This window comes from Mirounga leonina, unplaced genomic scaffold (genome assembly GCF_011800145.1).
Source record: "Mirounga leonina isolate KUSES-001 unplaced genomic scaffold, KU_Mleo_1.0 Mir_53, whole genome shotgun sequence".
NCBI classification, from domain to species: Eukaryota; Metazoa; Chordata; class Mammalia; order Carnivora; family Phocidae; genus Mirounga; species Mirounga leonina.
The window spans coordinates 5,857,200-5,877,251 of NW_023270807.1; the positions used below are offsets into that span (position 1 = coordinate 5,857,200).

The 20,052-nt window shown below is 39.8% G+C and overlaps 1 protein-coding gene and 1 pseudogene across 1 annotated transcript in view; one reads left to right on the plus strand and one right to left on the minus strand.

The window, feature by feature from the left end:
- Window positions 1-20,052, plus strand: part of DNAH8 (dynein axonemal heavy chain 8) — a 397,226-nt gene that overhangs the window by 220,141 nt on the left and 157,033 nt on the right. Inside the window, exons 58-60 of the mRNA XM_034991238.1 lie at window positions 10,528-10,637; window positions 15,046-15,209; window positions 16,530-16,722. Of these exons, the coding sequence (XP_034847129.1) occupies window positions 10,528-10,637; window positions 15,046-15,209; window positions 16,530-16,722 (467 nt within the window). The remainder of the gene's footprint in view (window positions 1-10,527; window positions 10,638-15,045; window positions 15,210-16,529; window positions 16,723-20,052) is intronic.
- Window positions 18,685-20,019, minus strand: LOC118001214 (annotated as a pseudogene).

Here is a 20,052-nt window from a genome sequence, read left to right on the forward strand (position 1 = left end):
TTTGGAAAAATGTCTGTTCATGTCTTCTGCCCATTTCTTGATTGGATCATTTGTTCTTTGGGTATTGAGTTTGATAAGTTCCTTATAGATTTTGGATACTAGCCCTTTATCTGATATGTCATTTGCAAATATCTTCTCCCATTCTGTTGGTTGTCTTTTAGTTTTGTTGACTGTTTCTTTTGCTGTGTAAAAGATTTTATCTTGATGAAGTCCCAATAGATCATTTTTTTTAAAGATTTTATTTATTTATTTGAGAGAGAGAGTGAGAGAGAGCATGAGAGGGGAGAGGGTCAGAGGGAGCAGACTCCCCACTGAGCAGGGAGCCCGATGTGGGACTCGATCCTGGGACTCCAGGATCACGACCTGAGCTGAAGGCAGTTGCTTAACCAACTGAGCCACCCAGGCGCCCCCAATAGATCATTTTTGCCCTTGCTTCCCTTGCCTTTGGTGATGTGTCTAGGAAGAAGTTGCTGTGGCTGAGGTTGAAGAGGTTGCTGCCTGTGTTCTCCTTTAGGATTTTGATAGACTCCTGTCTCACATTGAGGTCTTTCAACCATTTTGAGTCTATTTTTGTGTGTGGTTTAAGGAAATGATCCAGTTTCATTCTTCTGCATGTGGCTGTCCAATTTTTCCAACACCATTTGTTGAAGAGACTGTCTTTTTTTTCCATTAGACGTTCTTTCCTGCTTTGTCAAAGATTAGTTGGCCATAGAATTGAGGGTCCATTTCTGCGCTCTCTATTCTGTTCCATTGATCTATGTGTCTGTTTTTGTGCCAGTACCGTACTGTCTGGATGATTACAGCTTTGTACTAGAGCTGGAAGTCCGGAATTGTGATGCCACTAGCTTTGCTTTTCTTTTTCAACATTCCTCTGGCTATGCGGGGTCTTTTCTGGTTCCATATAAATTTTAGGATTATTTGTTCCATTTCTTTGAAAAAGTGGATAGTATTTTGCTGGGGATTGCATTGAATGTGTAGATTGCTCTAGGTAGCATTGACATCTTCACAATATTTGTTCTTCCAATCCATGAGCATGGAATGTTTTTCCATTTCTTTGTGTCTTCCTCAATTTCTTTCATGATATTTTATAGTTTTCTGAGTACAGATCCTTTGCCTCTTTGGTTAGATTTATTCTTGGTATCTTATGGTTTTGGGTGCAATTGTAAATGGGATCGACTCCTTAATTTCTCTTTCTTCTGTCTTGTTGTTGGTGTATAGGAATGCCACTGATTTCTGTGCATTGATTTTATATCCTGTCACTTTACTGAATTCCTGTATGAGTTCTAGCAGTTTTTGGGTGGAGTCTTTTGGGTTTTCCACATAAAGTATCATATCATCTGCAAACAGTGAGAGTTTGACTTCTTCTTTGCCAATTCAGATGCCTTTTATTTCTTTTTGTTGCCTGATTGCTGAGGCTAGGACTTCTAGTACTATGTTGAATAGCTGTGGTGATAGTGGACATCCCTGCCGTGTTCCTGACCTTAGGGGGAAACCTCTCAGTTTTTCCTCATTGAGAATGATATTTGCTGTGGATTTTTCATAGATGGCTTTTATGATACTGAGGTATGTACCCTCTATCCCAAAACTCTGAAGAGTTTTGATCAAGAAAGAATGCTGTAATTTGTCAAATGCTTTTTCTGCATCTGTTGAGAGGCTCATATGGTTCTTGTTCTTTCTTTGATTAATGTATTGTATCACATTGATTGATTTGCAGATGTTGAACCAACCTTGGAGTCCAGGAATAAATCCCACTTGGTCGTGGTGAATAATCCTCTTAATGTACTGTTGTATCCTATTGGCTAATATTTTGGTGAGAATTTTTGCATCCAAGTTCATCAAGGATATTGGTCTGTAATTCTCCTTTTTGATGGGGTCTTTGTCTGGTTTGGGGATCAAGGTAATGGTGGCCTCATAAAACGAGTTTGGAAGTTTTCCTTCCATTTCTATTTTTTGGAACAGTTTCAGAAGAATAGGTATTAATTCTTCTTGAAATGTTTGGTAGAATTCCCCTGGGAAGCCATCCGGCCCTGGGCTTTTGTTTGTTGAGAGATTTTTGACTAGTAGTTATAGGTCTGTTCAGGTTTTCAGTTTCTTCCTGGTTTAGTTTTGGTAGTTGATACATCTCTAAGAACGCATCCATTTCTTCCAGATTATCTAATTTGCTGGCATAGAGTTGCTCATAATATGTTCTTATAATTGTTTGTATTTCTTTGGTGTTGGTTGTGATCTCTCCTCTTTCATTCATGATTTTGTTGATTTGGGTCATTTCTCTTTTCTTTTTGATAAGTCTGGCCAGGGGTTTATCAATCTTGTTAATTCTTCCAAAGAATCAGCTCCTAGTTTCGTTGATCTGTTCTACTGTTCTTTTGGTTTCTATTTCATTGATTTCTACTCTGATCTTTATTATTTCTCTTCTCCTTTTGGGTTTAGGCTTTATTTGCTGTTTTTTCTCCAGCTCCTTTAGGTGTAGGGTTAGGTTGTGTATTTGAGACCTTTCTTGTTTCTTAAGGAAGGCTTGTATTGCTATATACTTTCCTCTTAGGACTGCCTTTGCTGCATCCCAAAGGTTTTGAACAGTTGTGTTTTCATTTTCATCTGTTTCCATGAATTTTTTTTTAATTCTTCTTTAATTTCCTGGTTGAACCATTCATTCTTTAGTAGGATGCTCTTTAGCCTCCATGTATTTGAGTTCTTTTCGACTTTCCTCTTGTAATCGAGTTCTAGTTTCAAAGCACTGGGTCTGAAAATATGCAGGGAATGATCCCAATCTTTTGGTACCGGTTGAGACCTGATTTGTGACCCAGCATGTGATCTATTCTGGAGAATGTTCCATGGGCACTAGAGAAGAATGTGTATTCCATTGCTTTGGGTAGAATGTTCTGAATATATCTCTGGAGTCCATTTGGTCCAATGTGTCATTTAAAGTCTTTATTTCCTTGTTGATCTTTTGCTTAGATGATCTGTCCATTTCAGTGAGGGGGGTGTTAAAGTCCCCCACTATTATTGTATTGTTGTCAATGTGTTTCTTTGCTTTTGTTATTAATTGCCTTATATAATTGGCTGCTCCCATGTTAGGGGCATAGATATTTACATTTGTTAGATCTTCTTGTTAGATAGACCCTTTAAGTAGGATATAGTGTCCTTCCTCATCTCTTATTACAGTCTTTGGTTTAAAATCTGATTTGTCTGATATAAGGATTGCCACCCCAGCTTTCTTCTGGTGTCCATGAGCATGGTAAATGGTTTTCCACCCCCTCACTTTCAATCTGGGGGTGTCTTTGGGTCTAAAATGAGTCTCTTGCAGACAGCATATTGATAGGTCTTGTTTTTTTATCCAATCTGATAGCCTGTGTCTTTTGATTTGGGCATTTAGACCATTTACATGCAGGGTAACTATTGAAAGATAAGAATTTAGTGCCATTGTATTGCCTGTAAGGTGACTGTTACTGTATATTGTCTGTGTTCCTGTCTGGTCTATGTTGCTTTTAGGCTCTCTCTTTGCTTAGAGGACCCCTTTCAGTATTTCTTGTAGGGCTGGTTTTGTGTTTGCAAATTCCTTTAGTTTTTGTTTGTCCTGGAAGTTTTTATCTCTCCTTCTATTTTCAATGACAGCCTAGCTGGATATAATATTCTTGGCTGCATATTTTTCTCGTTTAGTGCTCTGAATATATCATGCCAGTCCTTTCTGGCCTGCCAGGTCTCTGTGGATGGTCTGTTGCCAATCTAATGTTTCTACCATTGTAGCTTGCATATCTCTTCTCCCGAGCTGCTTTCAGGATTTTCTCTTTGTCTATGAGACTCCTAAGTTTTACTATTAGATGTTGAGGTGTTGACCCTATTTTTATTGATTTTGAGAGGGGTTCTCTGTGCCTCCTGGATTTTGATGTGTGTTTCCTTCCCCAAATTAGGGAAGTTCTCTGCTATAATTTGCTCCAATATACCTTTTGTGCCTCTCTCTCTCTCTTCTTCTGGGATCCCAATTATTCTAATGTTGTTTCATCTTATGGTATCACTTATCTCTCGAATTCTGCCCTCGTGATCCAGTAGTTGTTGATCTCTCTTTTTCTCAGCTTCTTTATTTTCCATCATTTGATCTTCTATATCACTGATTCTCTCTTCTGCCTCATTTATCCTAGCAGTTAGAGCCTCCATTTTTGATTGCACCTCATTAATAGCCTTTTTGATTTTGACTTGGTTAGATTTTAGTTCTTTTATTTCTCCAGAAAGGATCTCTCTAATAACTTTCATGCTTTTTTCAAGCCCAGCTAGTATCTTTAAAATCATCATTCTGAACTCTAGTTCTGACATCGTACTAATATCTGTATTGATTAGGTCCCTGGCAGTCAGTACTGCCTCTTGTTCTTTTTGTTGAGGTGATTTTTTCTCTCTTGCCATTTTGTCCAGAGGAAAATAAATGAATGAGAGAACAAAATGCTAACAGGGTAACAACATCCCCAGAAAATATACTCTAAACAAATCAGAAAAGACCTGAAACTGGGGGAAAAGAAACGGAAGGAAAGAAAAGAGAAAAAGAAAAAAAAAAAAGAAAAGATAAAAAGATAAAAACAAACAAAAACAGAACAAAACAAAACAAACAGAATATGATCAAATATGATCAGGCTGGTGCATAGATCAGTGCCACACACTAGATTTTGGGCATATTTTTGTTTGTTAGAAGAAAGTGCCTCTCAAAATTTTAAAGAAAGAAAAACTTATATATGTACAAAAATAAGGGTTAATATGTTGAAGGGATGGAATATGACTGTAAATATGAAAATTATAAAAGATTTTATAAAAGGAATCGATAAGAAGTTGGTTGAAAAAAGAAAGAAGAGGATTTAAAAATTAAAAGGGAGAGAATGTGATCAGGCAGGAGACTAGAACAAAGCCACACACGAGAGATTTAGGGTATATTTTGATCTGTTAGAAGAAACTGTATCTGAAAATTTTAAAGATAGAACAACTTATATATATATACCAAAAATAAAGGTCACTACTATGAAGGGATAGAACATGACTCTTCCAGAATGTGGTCACTTTTCTGCTCAGAGAGTTGTTGCTATTCTTTTCTTTGATCTCCTGTTGAGTTCGTAGGTGTTCAGAATGGTTTGATTCCTATCCAGCTGAATTCCTGGCACCAGATGAAATCCAGGTCTCCTACTCCTCTGCCATCTTGCTCCTTCCCCAGAAAAGAGTTAATGATTTTTTAAATGTATTGTTGGGTTCAGTTTGCTAGTATTTTACTGAGGATTTTTACATCTATGTTCATCAGAGATATTGGCCGTAGTTCTCTTTTTCTGTGGTGTTTTTATCTGGTTTTGGTATCAGGATAATGCTGGCCTCATAGAATGAATTTGGAAATTTTCCTTCTCTTTCTTTTTTTGGAATAGTTTGCAAAGAATATGTATTAACTCTTCTTTAAATGTTTGGTTGAATTTGCCTGTCAAGCCATCTAGGGTCTTGTTCCTGACCATAGAGGAAAAGCTCTGTTTTCCCCCATGGAGGATAATGAGAGCTTTGGGTCTTTCATAGATGGCCCTTATTATGTTGAGATATGTTCCCTCTAAGCCTCCTTTGTTGAGGGATTTTATCAAGAATGGATGCTGTGGAGTGCCTGGGTGGCTCAGTCAGTTAAGTGTCTGCCTTCAGCTCAGATCATGATCCTGGAGTCCTGGGATGGAGTCCCACATTGGGATGTCTGCTCAGCCGGGAGCCTGCTTCTCCCTCTCCCTCTGCCCCTACCCCTCCACCCCCAGCTCATGCTCTCTCTCTCAAATAAATAAATAAATAAATAAATAAATAAATAAATAAATAAAGACAATGGATGCTGTACTTTGTCACACGCTTTTTCTGCATCTACTGAGAGGATCATCTGGTTCTTATCCTTCCTTTCATTAATGTGGTGTATCACGTTGATTGATTTGTGAATATTGAACCATGCCTGCAGCCCAGGAATAAATCCCACTTGATCATGGTGAATAATTCTTTTAATGTATGGTTGGAATCGATTTGCTAGTATCTTTTTGAGAGTTTTTACATCCATGTTCATCAGGGATGGTCTCCTTTTTAGTGGGGTATTTGTCTGGTTTTGGAATCAAGGTAATGCTGGCCTTGTAGAATGAGTTTGGAAGTTTTCCTTCCATTTCTAAGTTTTGGAACAGTTTGAGAAGAATAACTATTGACTCCTCTTTAAATGTCTGATAGAATTCCACTGGGAAACCATCTGGCCTTGGACTTTTGTTTGTTGGGAGATTTTTGATTACTGATTCAATTTCTTTACTGGTTATTCATCTGTTCAAATTTTCTATTTCTTCCTGTTTCAGTTTTGGTAGTTTGTATGTTCCTAGTAATTTGTCCATTTCTTCCTATTTGCCCAATTACTTGGCATATAATTTTTCATAATATTCTCTTATAATTGTTTGTATATCTGTGCTGTTGGTTGTGATCTCTCCTCTTTTGTTCATGATTTTATTTATTTGGGTCCTTTCTCTTTTCTATTTAATAAGTCTGGCTAGGGGGTTATCAATTTTATTAATTCTTTCAAAGAACCAGCTCTTAGTTTCATATATCTGTTCTGTTTTTTTTTTTATATCATTTATTTCTGTTCCAATCCTTATTATTTCCCTTCTTCTGCTAGCTTTAGGCTTTGTTTGATGTTCCTTTTCTAGCTCCTTGCTTCTAGAGGTAGGTCTGTATTGCAATATACTTTTCTCTTAGGACTACTTTTGCTGCATCCTAAAGGTTTTGGATTGTCGTGTTTTCATTTTCATTTGCCTCCATGTAATTTTTTATTTCTTCTTTAATTTTGTGGTTGACTCATTCATTCTTTAGTAGCATGTTTTTTAGCCTCCATGTGTTTGTGGTCTTTCCAAATTTTTTCTTATGGTTGACTTCAATTTTCATGATATTGTGGTCCAAAAATATGCAGGGAATGATCTCAGTGGTTTTGTACTTGTTGAGACCTGATTTGTGACCCAGTATGTGATCTATTCTGGAGAATGTTCCGTGTACACTCAAAAAGAATGTATATTCTGCTGCTTTAGGATGAAATGTTCTAAACATATCTATTAAGTCCATGTGGCCCCGTGTGTCACTCAAAGTCATTGTTTCCTTGTTGATTTTCTGCTTAGATCATCTGTCCATTGTTGTTAAGTGGGGTGTTAAAGTCCCCTATTGTTATTGTATTATTACAATGAGGTTTTTTTATGTTTGTTATTAATTGATTTATATATTTGGGTGCTTCCAAGTTGGGGCATACATATTTACAATTGTTAGATCTTCTTGATGTGTAGACCCCTTAATTATGATATAATGCCCTTCTTCATCTCTGTTATAGTCTTTGTTTTAAAATCTAGTTTGTCTGATATAAGTATGGCTACTCTGGCTTTCTTTTGATGTCCATTAGCATGATAGATGGTTCTCCATCCCCTCACTTTCAATCTGCAGATATCTTTAGGTCTAAAATGAGGCTTTTGTGGACATCATATAGATGGATCTTGTGTTTTTATCCATTCTGATACCCTATGTCTTTTGTTTGGAGTATTTAGTCCATTTACATTTAGAGTGACTATTGATAGATATGAATTTAGTGACATTCTGTTACCTGTAAAGTTGGTATATCTGATGATGTTCTCTGTTTCTTTCTAGTCTTTGTTGCTTTTGTTCTTTTTTTTTTCCCCCACTCAATGAGTCCCCTGGAGAGGCCATGCCACAACTCCCAAATGTACTCCCCCAAAGGGGAACTGTTTCTCCCCATGTGACCCAGGGGATCCTCAGACCACACTGCACACTCCTGGGCCTCTGCCCTCCTTCCCCACCAGACCACCACTGAGTCTGCCAGGCACAACCCCAGCGATGGTGCAGAGGTCTAGAACTTCAGACTTTGAGCTCCACTGCTTATAAAGACTTGTGGTATTCAGCCCCTCTCCTTTTCCCAGTCAGTGGTTTTGGGAAAGATTTTTTCTTGTGCAACCCCCTGCCTACTGCTTCACTCTTTCTCTCTTGCTCCTCTCTCTGTGATAAAGGCTCCCTCCCCTTTGCAGCACCTGCAATTCTTTTCTTCTCCTAAATCACCTCTCAGCAGCTCCTACCATCTATGATGTGGACATTTTTCTACCTCTAGATGTGCAGTTTGTTCTTAGTCCTCAGATCAATTTCTTGGGTGTTCAGAATGATTTGATAATTATCTAGCTGTGTTCAAGGGATGAGGCAAGCTTAGGGTCCCCCTACTCCTCCACCATCTTAACTCCTCTTCTAGGAAAGAACTTTTTAAGTGAGACTCTGAAAGCATAAACCATAAGGAAGGAGACGACAAGTTTGACTAGATTAAAATAAAGAACTTTTGTTTGTCTAAAAAGCAACATTAAAGAGTGAAAAGACAAGCCTCAAAAGTGGAAGAAAAAAATTTCAACATATGCAATAAAACAAAAAAAGTTAGTAATCTGAACACTTAAAGAAATCCTATGAATCAGAGAAAAGCAAACATCCTAATATAAAAATGGACACAAAACCAAGCACATTAAGAAGAGGAAAGCAAATGACCAATAAACAAATGTAAAGATGATAGACATAGTAATATTCAGGAAAATGCAAATTTAAAACACCAAGGAAATACCACTTATACCCACTGGATTTGCAAAAAATGAAAAATTCTGACAAAATCAGGCATTGGTGAGAATGGGCAGGAACTGAGACACTTACCACCTGCTGGTAAAGCAGAACATGTGGACACCCACAGCAGTTACACTCCCAGGCATATGCCAGTTTATCATTTGTCTCCTTTATGATTTGCATATTTTGAGTTGCATTTAAGAAGTCCTTTCCTACCCAGAGGTCATGCAGATACTTGCCTTTATTTTATTCCAAACATTATAGTTTTGCCTTCCATATTTAAACGCTTAATCCATCTTTACTTGATTCTGTACATGTGTGCCAGAAGACACACAAGCATGTTTATAGAACAATGTTCAAGATAGCAAAAACCTTGGAATAATCCAAATATTTATTGACAGTAACATTGGGTCAATAAATTGTGGTGTAGGCCCATAGCATGAAGCTATGCAGCAGGGAACATGAATAAACACAGCTACAGGTTCCCATGTGGATGAATCCTAGAAATAAGTTGAGTAAAAGAAGCAAGTCACAAAGGAATATGTGATATGATCCCATTAAATTAAATTTCAAAAGTTGAAGTTAAAGAAGAGGTTAAAGGTCAAAACCATAAGTGGCAAAGCTATAAAGAAAAGTGAGTCACAGATTCTCACCAGGTCAGAGTAGTGGCTGCTCTTGGAGGAAGGAAGGGGTTGTGGACAGGGATGGACAAATGGGGGTTTCTAGTGTACTGGGGCAAGGTTGTGTTTCTCAATCTAGTAGACTGTATGTGAGTGTTTATTTGTTAAACTATTTTATACATGCTTCAGTATGATTAATACTGAAAACTAAAGACAGAAAGAAATGAGAAACTGAGGCTCAGAGAAGTGAAACGACTGCCCAGTCAAGGCCATTCAGTTAGCGTGTGGCAGAGGTGTGGTGTTAATCCTGTTTTCCAATGCCAGATGCCATGCTTCTTACAGAATCCTTGTCCCACAGGAAGTCAGGGATCTAGAATACGGGATTTCAGGAAGCAGAAGGGTCTTGCAGGCATCGAACACAACCAACCCTGACTTCATAGGACAATTTGATGTTCCCTCAGGGCTACTCTTCTTCGGTCCATGTGAATGAACCCCAGTTTCTTTAGCTGCTCCACCTTTCATAAACCTGCTCTGCCTCTCTGAGCAAATATTCCTGTTTGCATTCCTCTGAAAATACCATGCTCAGAACTGAAGGTATTATTCAACATGCAATCTCACTGGAGTGAAGTAGAGTAAATCTGTTTCTGCAGTCTAAAACCAAAAACACTAAGAATTTAAGAACAGTCTATAAATTTACAACCCAGTCCTTCCTGAGGGTGACTGTGTCAGATTGTCATTGTGCTGGGTGTTTCCAAGGGACCATTATATCACCAGCCCAGGCCAGGGTCACAAGATGTGGGTCCTGATTCCAATTCTATCAACAACCAATCCGTGTGACCTTGAACAATTTCCCTTCCTGGTCTTGGTCTCCATATCTGTGATATGAGCAAGTAGTCTCTAAATTCTTTTCCAGCCCTTATATGCTTCAGGGTGAGTGCTATTTTATGGGCTCCAGAGCCAGGCTGCTCAGGTTCAAATCTCAGATCCACCCACATACAAGCTGTGCGACCTTGGGCAAGTTACTAAACTCAGAACGGGAATAATGATAATATCTATCTGAGATCCTTTTCCATAGGATGTGGGGAAGATTAAGTGAGTTAATACATATAAGATGCTTATCACTACACACTAAGCTTTGCTGGCCCCACTCCTGATTTCCAGTCTTAGTTGATTCCTTGAGAGAAATTCTTAATGTCACCCAGCTTACTCAGTCTTATTATGATTTATTCACCGGGATAAACATGCACCTTGTAATCTTTTCATAAATGTGCACCTTCAATCTTGTTTTATTTTCCAGGACTTATTGGCTGTGGGTACTTTGATCCTTGCAGAAAGTTCAAACCTGAAGTATGTGAGATGATTGCAAATTTAGTTTCAGCAGGCAGAGTGCTGTGGCAGTGGACGAAGGTACAGAAGCGTTGTTGTCCGTAATAACAGAAAGTCAACTATTACTCGGTCTGTTCTCACCTCATGGCTCATGAACTTATCATCACATTATGGAGTAGTGGGGTTTTTTTGAAAAAGAGAAATTAGGTGCTCAAATAGATTTATGACACATTTTCCTTCCAGGGAGCAAATATGCCGACTAGATGATGCTTTCCATATGTATGAGATATTACTATAAACCACACACGGCATCCAAGATAAAGTAGAATTTTGCTAAAATGAGAATTCTGCTTTTCCACTTGTTACTCTGATTTGTATGTCAGACACTCACATGTTTACTGGCTGACTGAATACATGAATTTCTGGATATTCTTAGCTACCTGAGACTTAAAGTCAAACTTGTGTGAGTCTCTGAGATGGAACGGGAATTAGTAAATGGATGGAAGTGTACTTAACAAAAATAGATATATATATTTAGATAAGATTTATTTATTTACCTTAGAGAGAGTGGGGGGGAGAGGGAGAGAGAGTCTCAAGCATACTCCATGCTAAGCGTGGAGCCTGACACTGGCCTCGGTCTCACAACCCTGAGATCACAACCTGAGCTGGACACTTAACCAACTGCGCCACCAGTCTAGATTTTAATATACAGGTCAGTGCCCTAAGTAAAGCTCAGCAAACCTGTAGCTGTCACCAGATGGCTCAAAGCAGACTCATGCAAAAGCAATTAAGCATAGGTCTGTGACATCTCAGACCTAGGCTTAAAACAAGGCTGAGGCATTTGCCAAAAAACATTCATTAGGCCAGTTACACATATCTGGGAGGAAGCTTATGTCCTGGGGAAACTTGGAGGGTGTCAACCTCTCAGATTCCTGGGGGAATTCTAGATAAGAGAATTATAAAGAGAGGAAGGTGTTCCTTATGAAATGCTTGGTCCACATAATGCCCTGTTCCTTGCATGGGGTCTGCCCCTTGCCAAGACAGGGTCTTTGCACATGCCGTTCTGCCTCTCTTAAAGAAAACTCAAAATGAATGGCCAGGGCTGAGTGTCTGAGATAATTTTCTGTGGTCAGATCCATCCATTGTTCACACTCATGTGATTATATACATATTTTCCTGAAAAGCTTTGGCCTTCTGGTTGTCTCTCCATCAAAGCTTTTCTCGTTATATGAATGTTTACCGGTTCCATTTCGCATCTTTCTTTACCTCTTTAACCTGTTTTCCACAAGCTTTCATTCCACTGCTCTCATCAGGGTCACCAAAGATCTCAGTCTTGGCAAATCCAAAGGTTGACGTCTTCCTCTTACTTGACTCTTTAGCGCATATGACATAAAAGTCTCCCTCTCGAACACATTTTTCACTTGGTTTCCAAGGAAACTCATGCTCTTGGTTTTCTTCCTACCTGACAAGTTACCTTTTTAAAAGTCCCCCCTCTTCTTCCCTTCCTCTAGATACTGGAGTGCACCCGATCTTAACTCTAGGACCTCTCCCCTGTCTGTATTCTTTACCCAGATGGTTTCTCCAGCTCCAAGGCCTTAAACACCATCTCCATGCTGATGACTTCAAAATCCGTGCTTCCATTCCAGGCCTCTCTGCTTGGCTCCATACTGATTTCCTACTGCTTAGTAGACATCGCCATTTAGATATCCAATAACCATCTTAAAGTTAATGTGTCTACACAGTACTCTTAATTGTCCTTCAATATGACCTTCCCTCAGACTTTTGCATCTTTTTAGCTAATAGCAACACCACTGATCCTTCTCCTCAGATAAAAACTGGCACCATCCTTGATTTGTCTCCCTCATCCCTCTACTTCCAATCCATCAGCAAGTCTCAGTTACCATGCTTTCAGAATATATCCCAAAGCTTGAGCACTCTCTGCCATCTCAGAGTGAGCCCCTGATAGATGCTTCTATCACCTGCCCTCTGGACCATGCAGCCATTTGCTTTCTTTTTGCCCTCCTAGAGTCTGTTCTTTACACAGTCCTAAAATGCTTTTGAGGAAAGTAAATGAGAAATCATTACTCCTTCTCAAAACCACCAGGAGGCTCCCAAGTACACTTAGAGTGAAACCCAACGCCTTGCTCTGGCCTGTGAAACTCACCCCCTGAGCTGGTCCCTGTTCACCCCTTCCACCTTCTGCTCCAGCGGCCCTGCCCTCTCGCTGTTCCTCGAACACCCCATGTTTTTTGTGCCTCTGGGCCACCATACTTTGTTTGACTCATTCTCATCCTTCTTACATTCAGAGGGGCTTTCTCAGACCATTGTCTCTAAAGTAACTGTCCATGGCCCTATCGCAGTCATTATCTGTCCTACTTTATTTTTTCTGACCATGACTTTTATTATGATTATTTGTCAATTTGTTTGTTTACCAATATATTTGTTTCTTATTTACCTATTGTCAGGCTCCCGCACTAGAACAGAAGCTCCCTGATTTTAGTAGATTGAGCTGCTAGTTACCATGCTGTCTTCTTAGTTACAATGGTATCTTCTTAAGGGCAGCAGGAAGTGTCAAAAATAGCCACTGAATAATGAATGAATCTTCCTCCCTTCCCCACCCCCAAATAAGCAGCCCTTTTTGTATCTTTTCTTCAAGCCTCCCATCCTCACAAAGCACTTTTAACCCTTGTATACTACTTCATCTTTATATCACTTTACACAGCTTTTTTTTTTTTTAAGATTTATTTATTAATTTGAGAGAAAGAGAGAGAGTGGGGGGAGGGGCAGGGGAAGAGAATCTCAAGCAGACTCCCTGCTGAGTGTGGAGTCCAACATGGGGCTGGATCCCATGACCTTGAGATCATGACCTGAGATGAAATCAAGAGTTGGCTGCTCAACTGACTCAGCCACCCAGGCGCCCCTACTTTACACAGCTTTAAAGCAGAAGCCCAGGGCACCTGCCTGGCTCAGTCGTTAAGCGTCTGCCTTCGGCTCAGGTCATGATCCCAGGGTCCTAGGATGGAGCCCCACATCGGGCTCCCTGCTCCGTGGGAAGCCTGCTTCTCCCTCTTCCACTCCCCCTGCTTGTGTTCCCTCTCTTGCTGTGTCTGTCTCTGTCAAATAAATAAATAAAATCTTAAAAAAAAAAAATTAAAGCAGAAGCCCAGGTGAGGAAAGAAAGGAGTTGACAAAAATTAAAGGGAAAGAAACAGGTTAAGACGTGAGAAGAGGGGAAAAAAGGAATTTATTTGATTCTCTTTAATGATTGCCTCAATGGCTGTCATCCCATGGCAGTCCTTTACCGCAAAGAAATAAGCAATATTCACACAGTCTTAGCCCTTTATTTCTGCATATTTGTAATATGATTTTATATTTTGGTGAGTGGAATGAACATTTTAGCTGGGAATGGAACTGAGCAAAGAGGGAAATTTAAGGGTAATTGGTAAAATAACACTTGTCTTTATTCTGTCTTCCCCGCTGCCTGCTGTTTTAACTTACAATGTGAATTAGCCTGTAATGATTATGTTATAAGCTCAATGGGGTACTTTTTCAATGTAGAAAGGGCATATTCCATAAATAGGCCCTTAAAAAAGCATTTGCTTTCCCAAATTAATCTTGTGGGGAGTGTGATTCTCCAGAATTATTGTTTTCACATTCAAAATGCTGCTAATGGTATCAGTTATAATCTTTATACATGGCCAGCAATGCTTCCCATGCCTAGTACACCTCAAGTTTATCCCTTAACTGGTATCTCTCCACACAAGAATGTGTCATTGTTACAGCTTTGGCTGTTTGGATTCTGAAGTTGGTAGAACTGATAAGTTGGTGTTCAAACAAAAACAAAACCCAGGAAAGCCACCTTGTCATTATACCTGCATGTCAGACTTGCCTGCCAACTTATTCTAGATAAACAGATATGTGAAAGCATGCTGACTGAGTTTGGATCTCCATGGTGAAATGTAGATTATGATATACAAATATATTGGTGGAAATCCAAATATACTAAAGACCTTAAAGCAATCTATGGAAATGGTCATTATTGACTTCAGAAGTGAACTTTCTTTGTTCTTAACTGCATGGCAATCAGCTTACACCCAGTTTTTTCTTATGACATATTTCCACGTACACACTAATATGGTTAACAATGATTAGAAATGGTCATTCCCACAACTCACATAGTTTTTAAGAATTCAGGGGAAAGTGACTTGTTCAAAGCCAACTAACGCTGATAGAACAGGCACTGGAATTGGCATCTGAAGTGTTATTCTGGAATGGATCTGATTCAAGAGCTTATGGTCTTTGAAATTCTATGTTGGTTTATTTATGATGTGTTTTTCTCATCAGTGCTGCGACAAAAATATAAACTTAATCTTGGTTTATTTACTCAGTCTACTTCATTTAAAATAAAATTTGTGGAATAAAGTAATTCTAAAAAGCAGTTCTGCTTTTAGTTTTACCTGAAAAGTAATACATTTTTGTCCATCTCTAGGTGAAGATGCTGCCAACTCCTTCTAAATTTCATTACATTTTCAATCTTCGAGATCTTTCCAGAATTTGGCAAGGAATGTTAACCATAAAAGCCGAGGAGTGTGATTCGATATCTGTTCTCCTATCACTTTTCAAACATGAGTGCAACAGAGTAATTGCAGACAGGTATATACTACAGCACTTGAGTTTAAATGTACTGTATAAGAAGTTGACACCATGAGACTAATTCCTGCATTATCTACTCAAATAATTAGAGTATTGTCTTCACTTGCTCTGGGGCTTGTGAAGCACTGATGCCATTTCCCACCTGCTGGTCCTCTTAAAAAATGCTCTGCCAGTTTGCTTGAGTATTATTTCCACAGCACATTTTTTTAAATCACCACATCATCAGAGACTTGATAACATTCAGAGGCAAATTTTATTATGTATATTTTCTAGGACATTTGAGCTCCATGTAGCTTTTGCTTGGTGAAATCTGGGAACATAGGCTCAGTCATTGTTCTGAGCCTCAGCTTCCTCCTGTATAAAATATGGATGGTGATGCTGGTCTTACAAAGCTGTATGGGCCTACCACAACATTGCACACATATGTGATATTTCTCAAATGTCGGTCCCCCTCCTTCAGCTCTTCCCCCTCTGATACTGTAGGTCTGAAAAGGACCTTTGTGCGCTGTGTGCTTGCAGAACCAGAAAGTGGACGCTCGTCCACTACTGAATGTCGTCAGTCTGCACTCCTATTGCAAATTTTAGGAACCTTTGACCCCACCTAAGTGACTCATCTGTATTGTTAAAGAAAAAAAAATTATTTGTGACACTTGTTAAAACAATAAGGCATACAGACTTTATTCAGGATTATCACACTGGGTATATGGACCACTGCGATGGGGTTTTGCAGGAGGGGAGAGAAATTGAGCTGAACTCCAAATATGACAAGGGAAGAGTGGGAATTTATAGCCACGGAGCAGTTTAGGGGACGTTGGTGGATGGAAAAACTACTGAGAGGAAATATCAAGGGTAAGGGAGGGATTCTAGCTAAACTTACCTAATAGGATTCTTGCTGAAAGCAGGCTAGGGTGAGTAGATATTACCTGGGGGGTGATGGGGAATGAGGAATTTGGTCAGATATTGAAGGGTGATTAGATATGGGGAGTGGGAGATTCTGGAATTAAACCCACTTGACCGGATTCTTGGTACAATTGGGCAATGCAAAGAAGGACACAGAAGTCCAAAAGTCAAGGCCTAATTGGGAAGAGGATTCAGAGGAGACTAAGGTTGATCAAGGAGAGACTCTTTGCCAGTATTTTTTTTTTAAGTAATACTCAGTGTTATAACTCTCCTTAATGGAGTTATGTCTTTGTCTATTCCCCTGTTCTGAGAAGTCCGCGGTGTAGGATGGGGCCTCAGGAAGTGGAGGGAGGTTGGACATGTTCAATTAGGAAAGATGCCTTCATATTTTACATATTTACTCCTGCATTTTTCTTTCAGATTTATAACTCCTGAAGATGAACAATGGTTTAATATCCATCTTGTTCGAGCAGTTGAAGAGAATATTAACTCAGATGTGACTTCATATATTCTTCCTGAGCCATACTTTGTAGATTTTCTCCGTGAGATGCCTGAACCAACTGGTGATGAACCTGAGGATTCTGTGTTTGAAGTGCCCAAAATTTATGAACTGGTATTTATTTTCACCTTTGAAAAGAGCTTTTCGATTACTCACCTAACTGTATATTTCTCCGCACCCCAGAGTCCCACCATGGAGTTGTAGTAACTTCTACATTAGTTATATGTTGTGATTCATGTCATCACACACCAAGTAAAATATTTCAATGAAATTTAGCAGTAATCCCATTAAAGTCAGGTATAAGACAAGGATGCCTCCTATCATCACCACTATTTAATATGGGGTTTTGAAAGTTCTAGGCAATGAAACAAATGACCAAAACAAACAAAAAAAGATGTAATTATCAGATAGGAAAAAACGAAAATATTGTGTGCAGATGAGATGATTATCTCTTAATAGAAAAGAACTGAACATCTGTTTTAACTACTAACAGTTCAGTAAGATGACCAAGTGTGAGATAAATACAAAACTCAGTAACTATCCTCTATATGAAAGGCTGGCAAGTTACAGCTGATGGGCCAGATCCAGGTCTCTGGCTGTGTTTTGTGAGATTTGTGAGCTAAAATTCGCATTTTTTAAAAGAGTGGCAAAAGAATCCGAAGAGGAATAATATTGTGTGACCTGTGAAAATTACATGGCATTCAAATGCAGCATTCATACACAGAGTTGTATTGGACCACAGTGGATTTGTTTCCTTATGGCCCAGGACCGCTTCTGCACTATGAGGGTGCAGTGGAATAGTTGTGACAAACCCTATGGGCCACAAAGCTTTAATCCTGCCCTTTACAGAAAAAGTTTGCCAACTCTTGGCAACAATCGTGAGATAGAAACTATAACAGGAAGGTACTTCATTCAACAGCAACAAGTATGTAAAACATCTAGGGATAAACATGATAAAACTTTACTTGATTAAATGGCAACACATCATTCTCCCTAAATTAATGTATAGGTTTCATGAAGTTTGAAACAGGACTCCAAAAGGATTTTTTTTCTTTTAGAGAGAGGGAGAGAGCACGTGCATGCACACATGCATGCTTGTGTGGGTAGGGGAGAGGGGTAGACGGAGAGGGAGAGAGAGAGAATCTTTTTTTTTTTTAAAGATTTTATTTATCTGAGAGAGAGAGTAGCAAGAGAGAGCACGAGGAGGGGGGAGAGAGAGAAGCAGGCTCCCCACTGAGCAGGGAGCCTGATGTGGGGCTCCATCCAAGGACCCTGGGATCATGACCTGAGCAAAGGCAGATGCTTAACCGACTGAGCCACCCAAAGTCTTAAGCAGGCTCCACGCTCAGCATGGAGCCCAACATGGGGCTCAATCCCACCACCCTGAGATCATGACCTGAGCCGAAACCAAGAGTGAGATGCCCAGTTGACTGAACTACCCAGGTGCCCTGCCAAAAGGATTTTTTTTTTCAAGATTTATTTATTTATTTGAGAGAGAGAGAGCCTGGGGGAGGAGCAGAGGGAGAACAGGAGAGAATCCCAAGCAGACCCCATGCTGAGTGCAGAGCTATGTGGGGCTCAATCTCACAACCCTGAGATCACGATGTGAGCTGAAAGCAAGAGATAATGCCCAACTGACTGCTCCACTCAGGCACCCCCAAAAAGATTTTTTAAGCAGGGTCACAAACAAAGTAATTCTGAAGTGCATGTAGGTCGAAGAATTGAATGAGGAGACAAAATTGTGCAAAAGAAATAAATGAATATTTACTTCAAAACCATTTGACTGTATCAACAATGTAAAACTTCTGTGTATTTTTTAAGATCTATAAGCAATATTAAAAAGCAAATACAAACAGAGAAATATTTGTTATATTCCAATCTTAGTTCCCATGGGTGGGAATTGGAGCTGGGGTTTTCGAAGGGAAAGGTCAGGGAATGATTTCATACTGGCAACCAGCTAATGCAGTTAAGTTTCAGGCCTCTGAAAATGGAAATAACTGAAAGTCAAGTAATCCATGACAGATGTTTGGAAGTCCATTAGGTTTTGTTTGTTTGTTTGTTTGTTTTTTAAAGACACCTTTATTCAGCGTCATGATCAGACTATTACATTTAGCAATCAACAGCATGGGTACAAAAAAAAAAAAAATCTACATTAAAACCCTTTGTTGGAATGCTTTACACTTTCCACAGAACAGAAACTAAAATAACCTGTTATACAATTAGTCACAAATACAGTCCTCGAGATTTTTTGCCCATACACATGACTATTGTCTAAAACATGTCTTCTTTGTAGCAGCGAAGCCCTGCCACCACTGCGCTTGGCTGAGTTCACAAATCTGTTGTAACCTGTAGCTTCCCTGTCACTTCTCTGGCTCTCCTCTCCTGCTAAGCTTTGTTTCCTGGCAGTAATTAAAACCTCCTGCCACTGCCGTAGCTCCTGCTGCTGCTGGAACTGCCACAGCCACCTTGGTTTCGTGGTTTGGCAAAGTATTGGCCTCCACCACCATAGGGGCCAGAGCTTCTGCCTCCAAACTTCCCTCCTTTCATGGGTCCAAAATTTGAGGATTGATTGTTGTAACTGCCAAAATCATTGCACCTTCCGCCACCTCCAAAGTTGCTTCCATCGTTACCAAATCCGTTATAACCATCCCCACTGCCACCATAGCCACCACCACCTCGACTGCCACCAAAGCCACCTCGACCACTGAAGTTCCCTCCACGATCAAAGTTGTCATTCCCACCAAAACCACCTCCACGACCACCACCAAAGTTTCCAGAACCACTTCGACCTCTTTGGCTGGATGAAGCACTAGCCATCTCTTGCTTAGATAGGGCTTTCCTTACTTCACAGTTGTGGCGGCCATTCACAGTATGGTATTTTTGAATGACAATCTTGTCTACAGAGTCATGGTCATCAAATGTTACAAAAGCAAAACCTCTCTTTTTGTCACTGCCTCGGTCAGTCATGATCTCGATCACTTCAATTTTCCCATACTGTTCAAAATAATCTCTTAGGTGATGTTCTTCAGTGTCTTCTTTAATGCCACCAACAAAAATCTTTTTCACAGTTAAGTGGGCACCAGGTCTTTGAGAATCTTCTCTTGAGACAGCCTCTTTGGTTCCACAACTCTTCCATCCACCTTGTGTGGCCTTGCGTTCATGGCTGCATCCACCTCCTCCACAGTGGCATACGTGACAAACCCAAAGCCTCTGGAGCGCTTGGTGTTTGGATCTCTCATTACCACACAGTCCATAAGCGTTCCCCATTGCTCAAAATGACTCCTCAGACTCATCAGTGGTTTCAAAGCTCAAACCTCCGATGAAGAGCTTCTGCAGCTGTTCAGGCTCTTTGGGAGACTCTGACTTAGACATGACGGTGGTGGGAGGGGAGACTTTAACGATGCTTACTCGGCGGCGTCCACGGGCAGAAAGGAGTAATCTAAC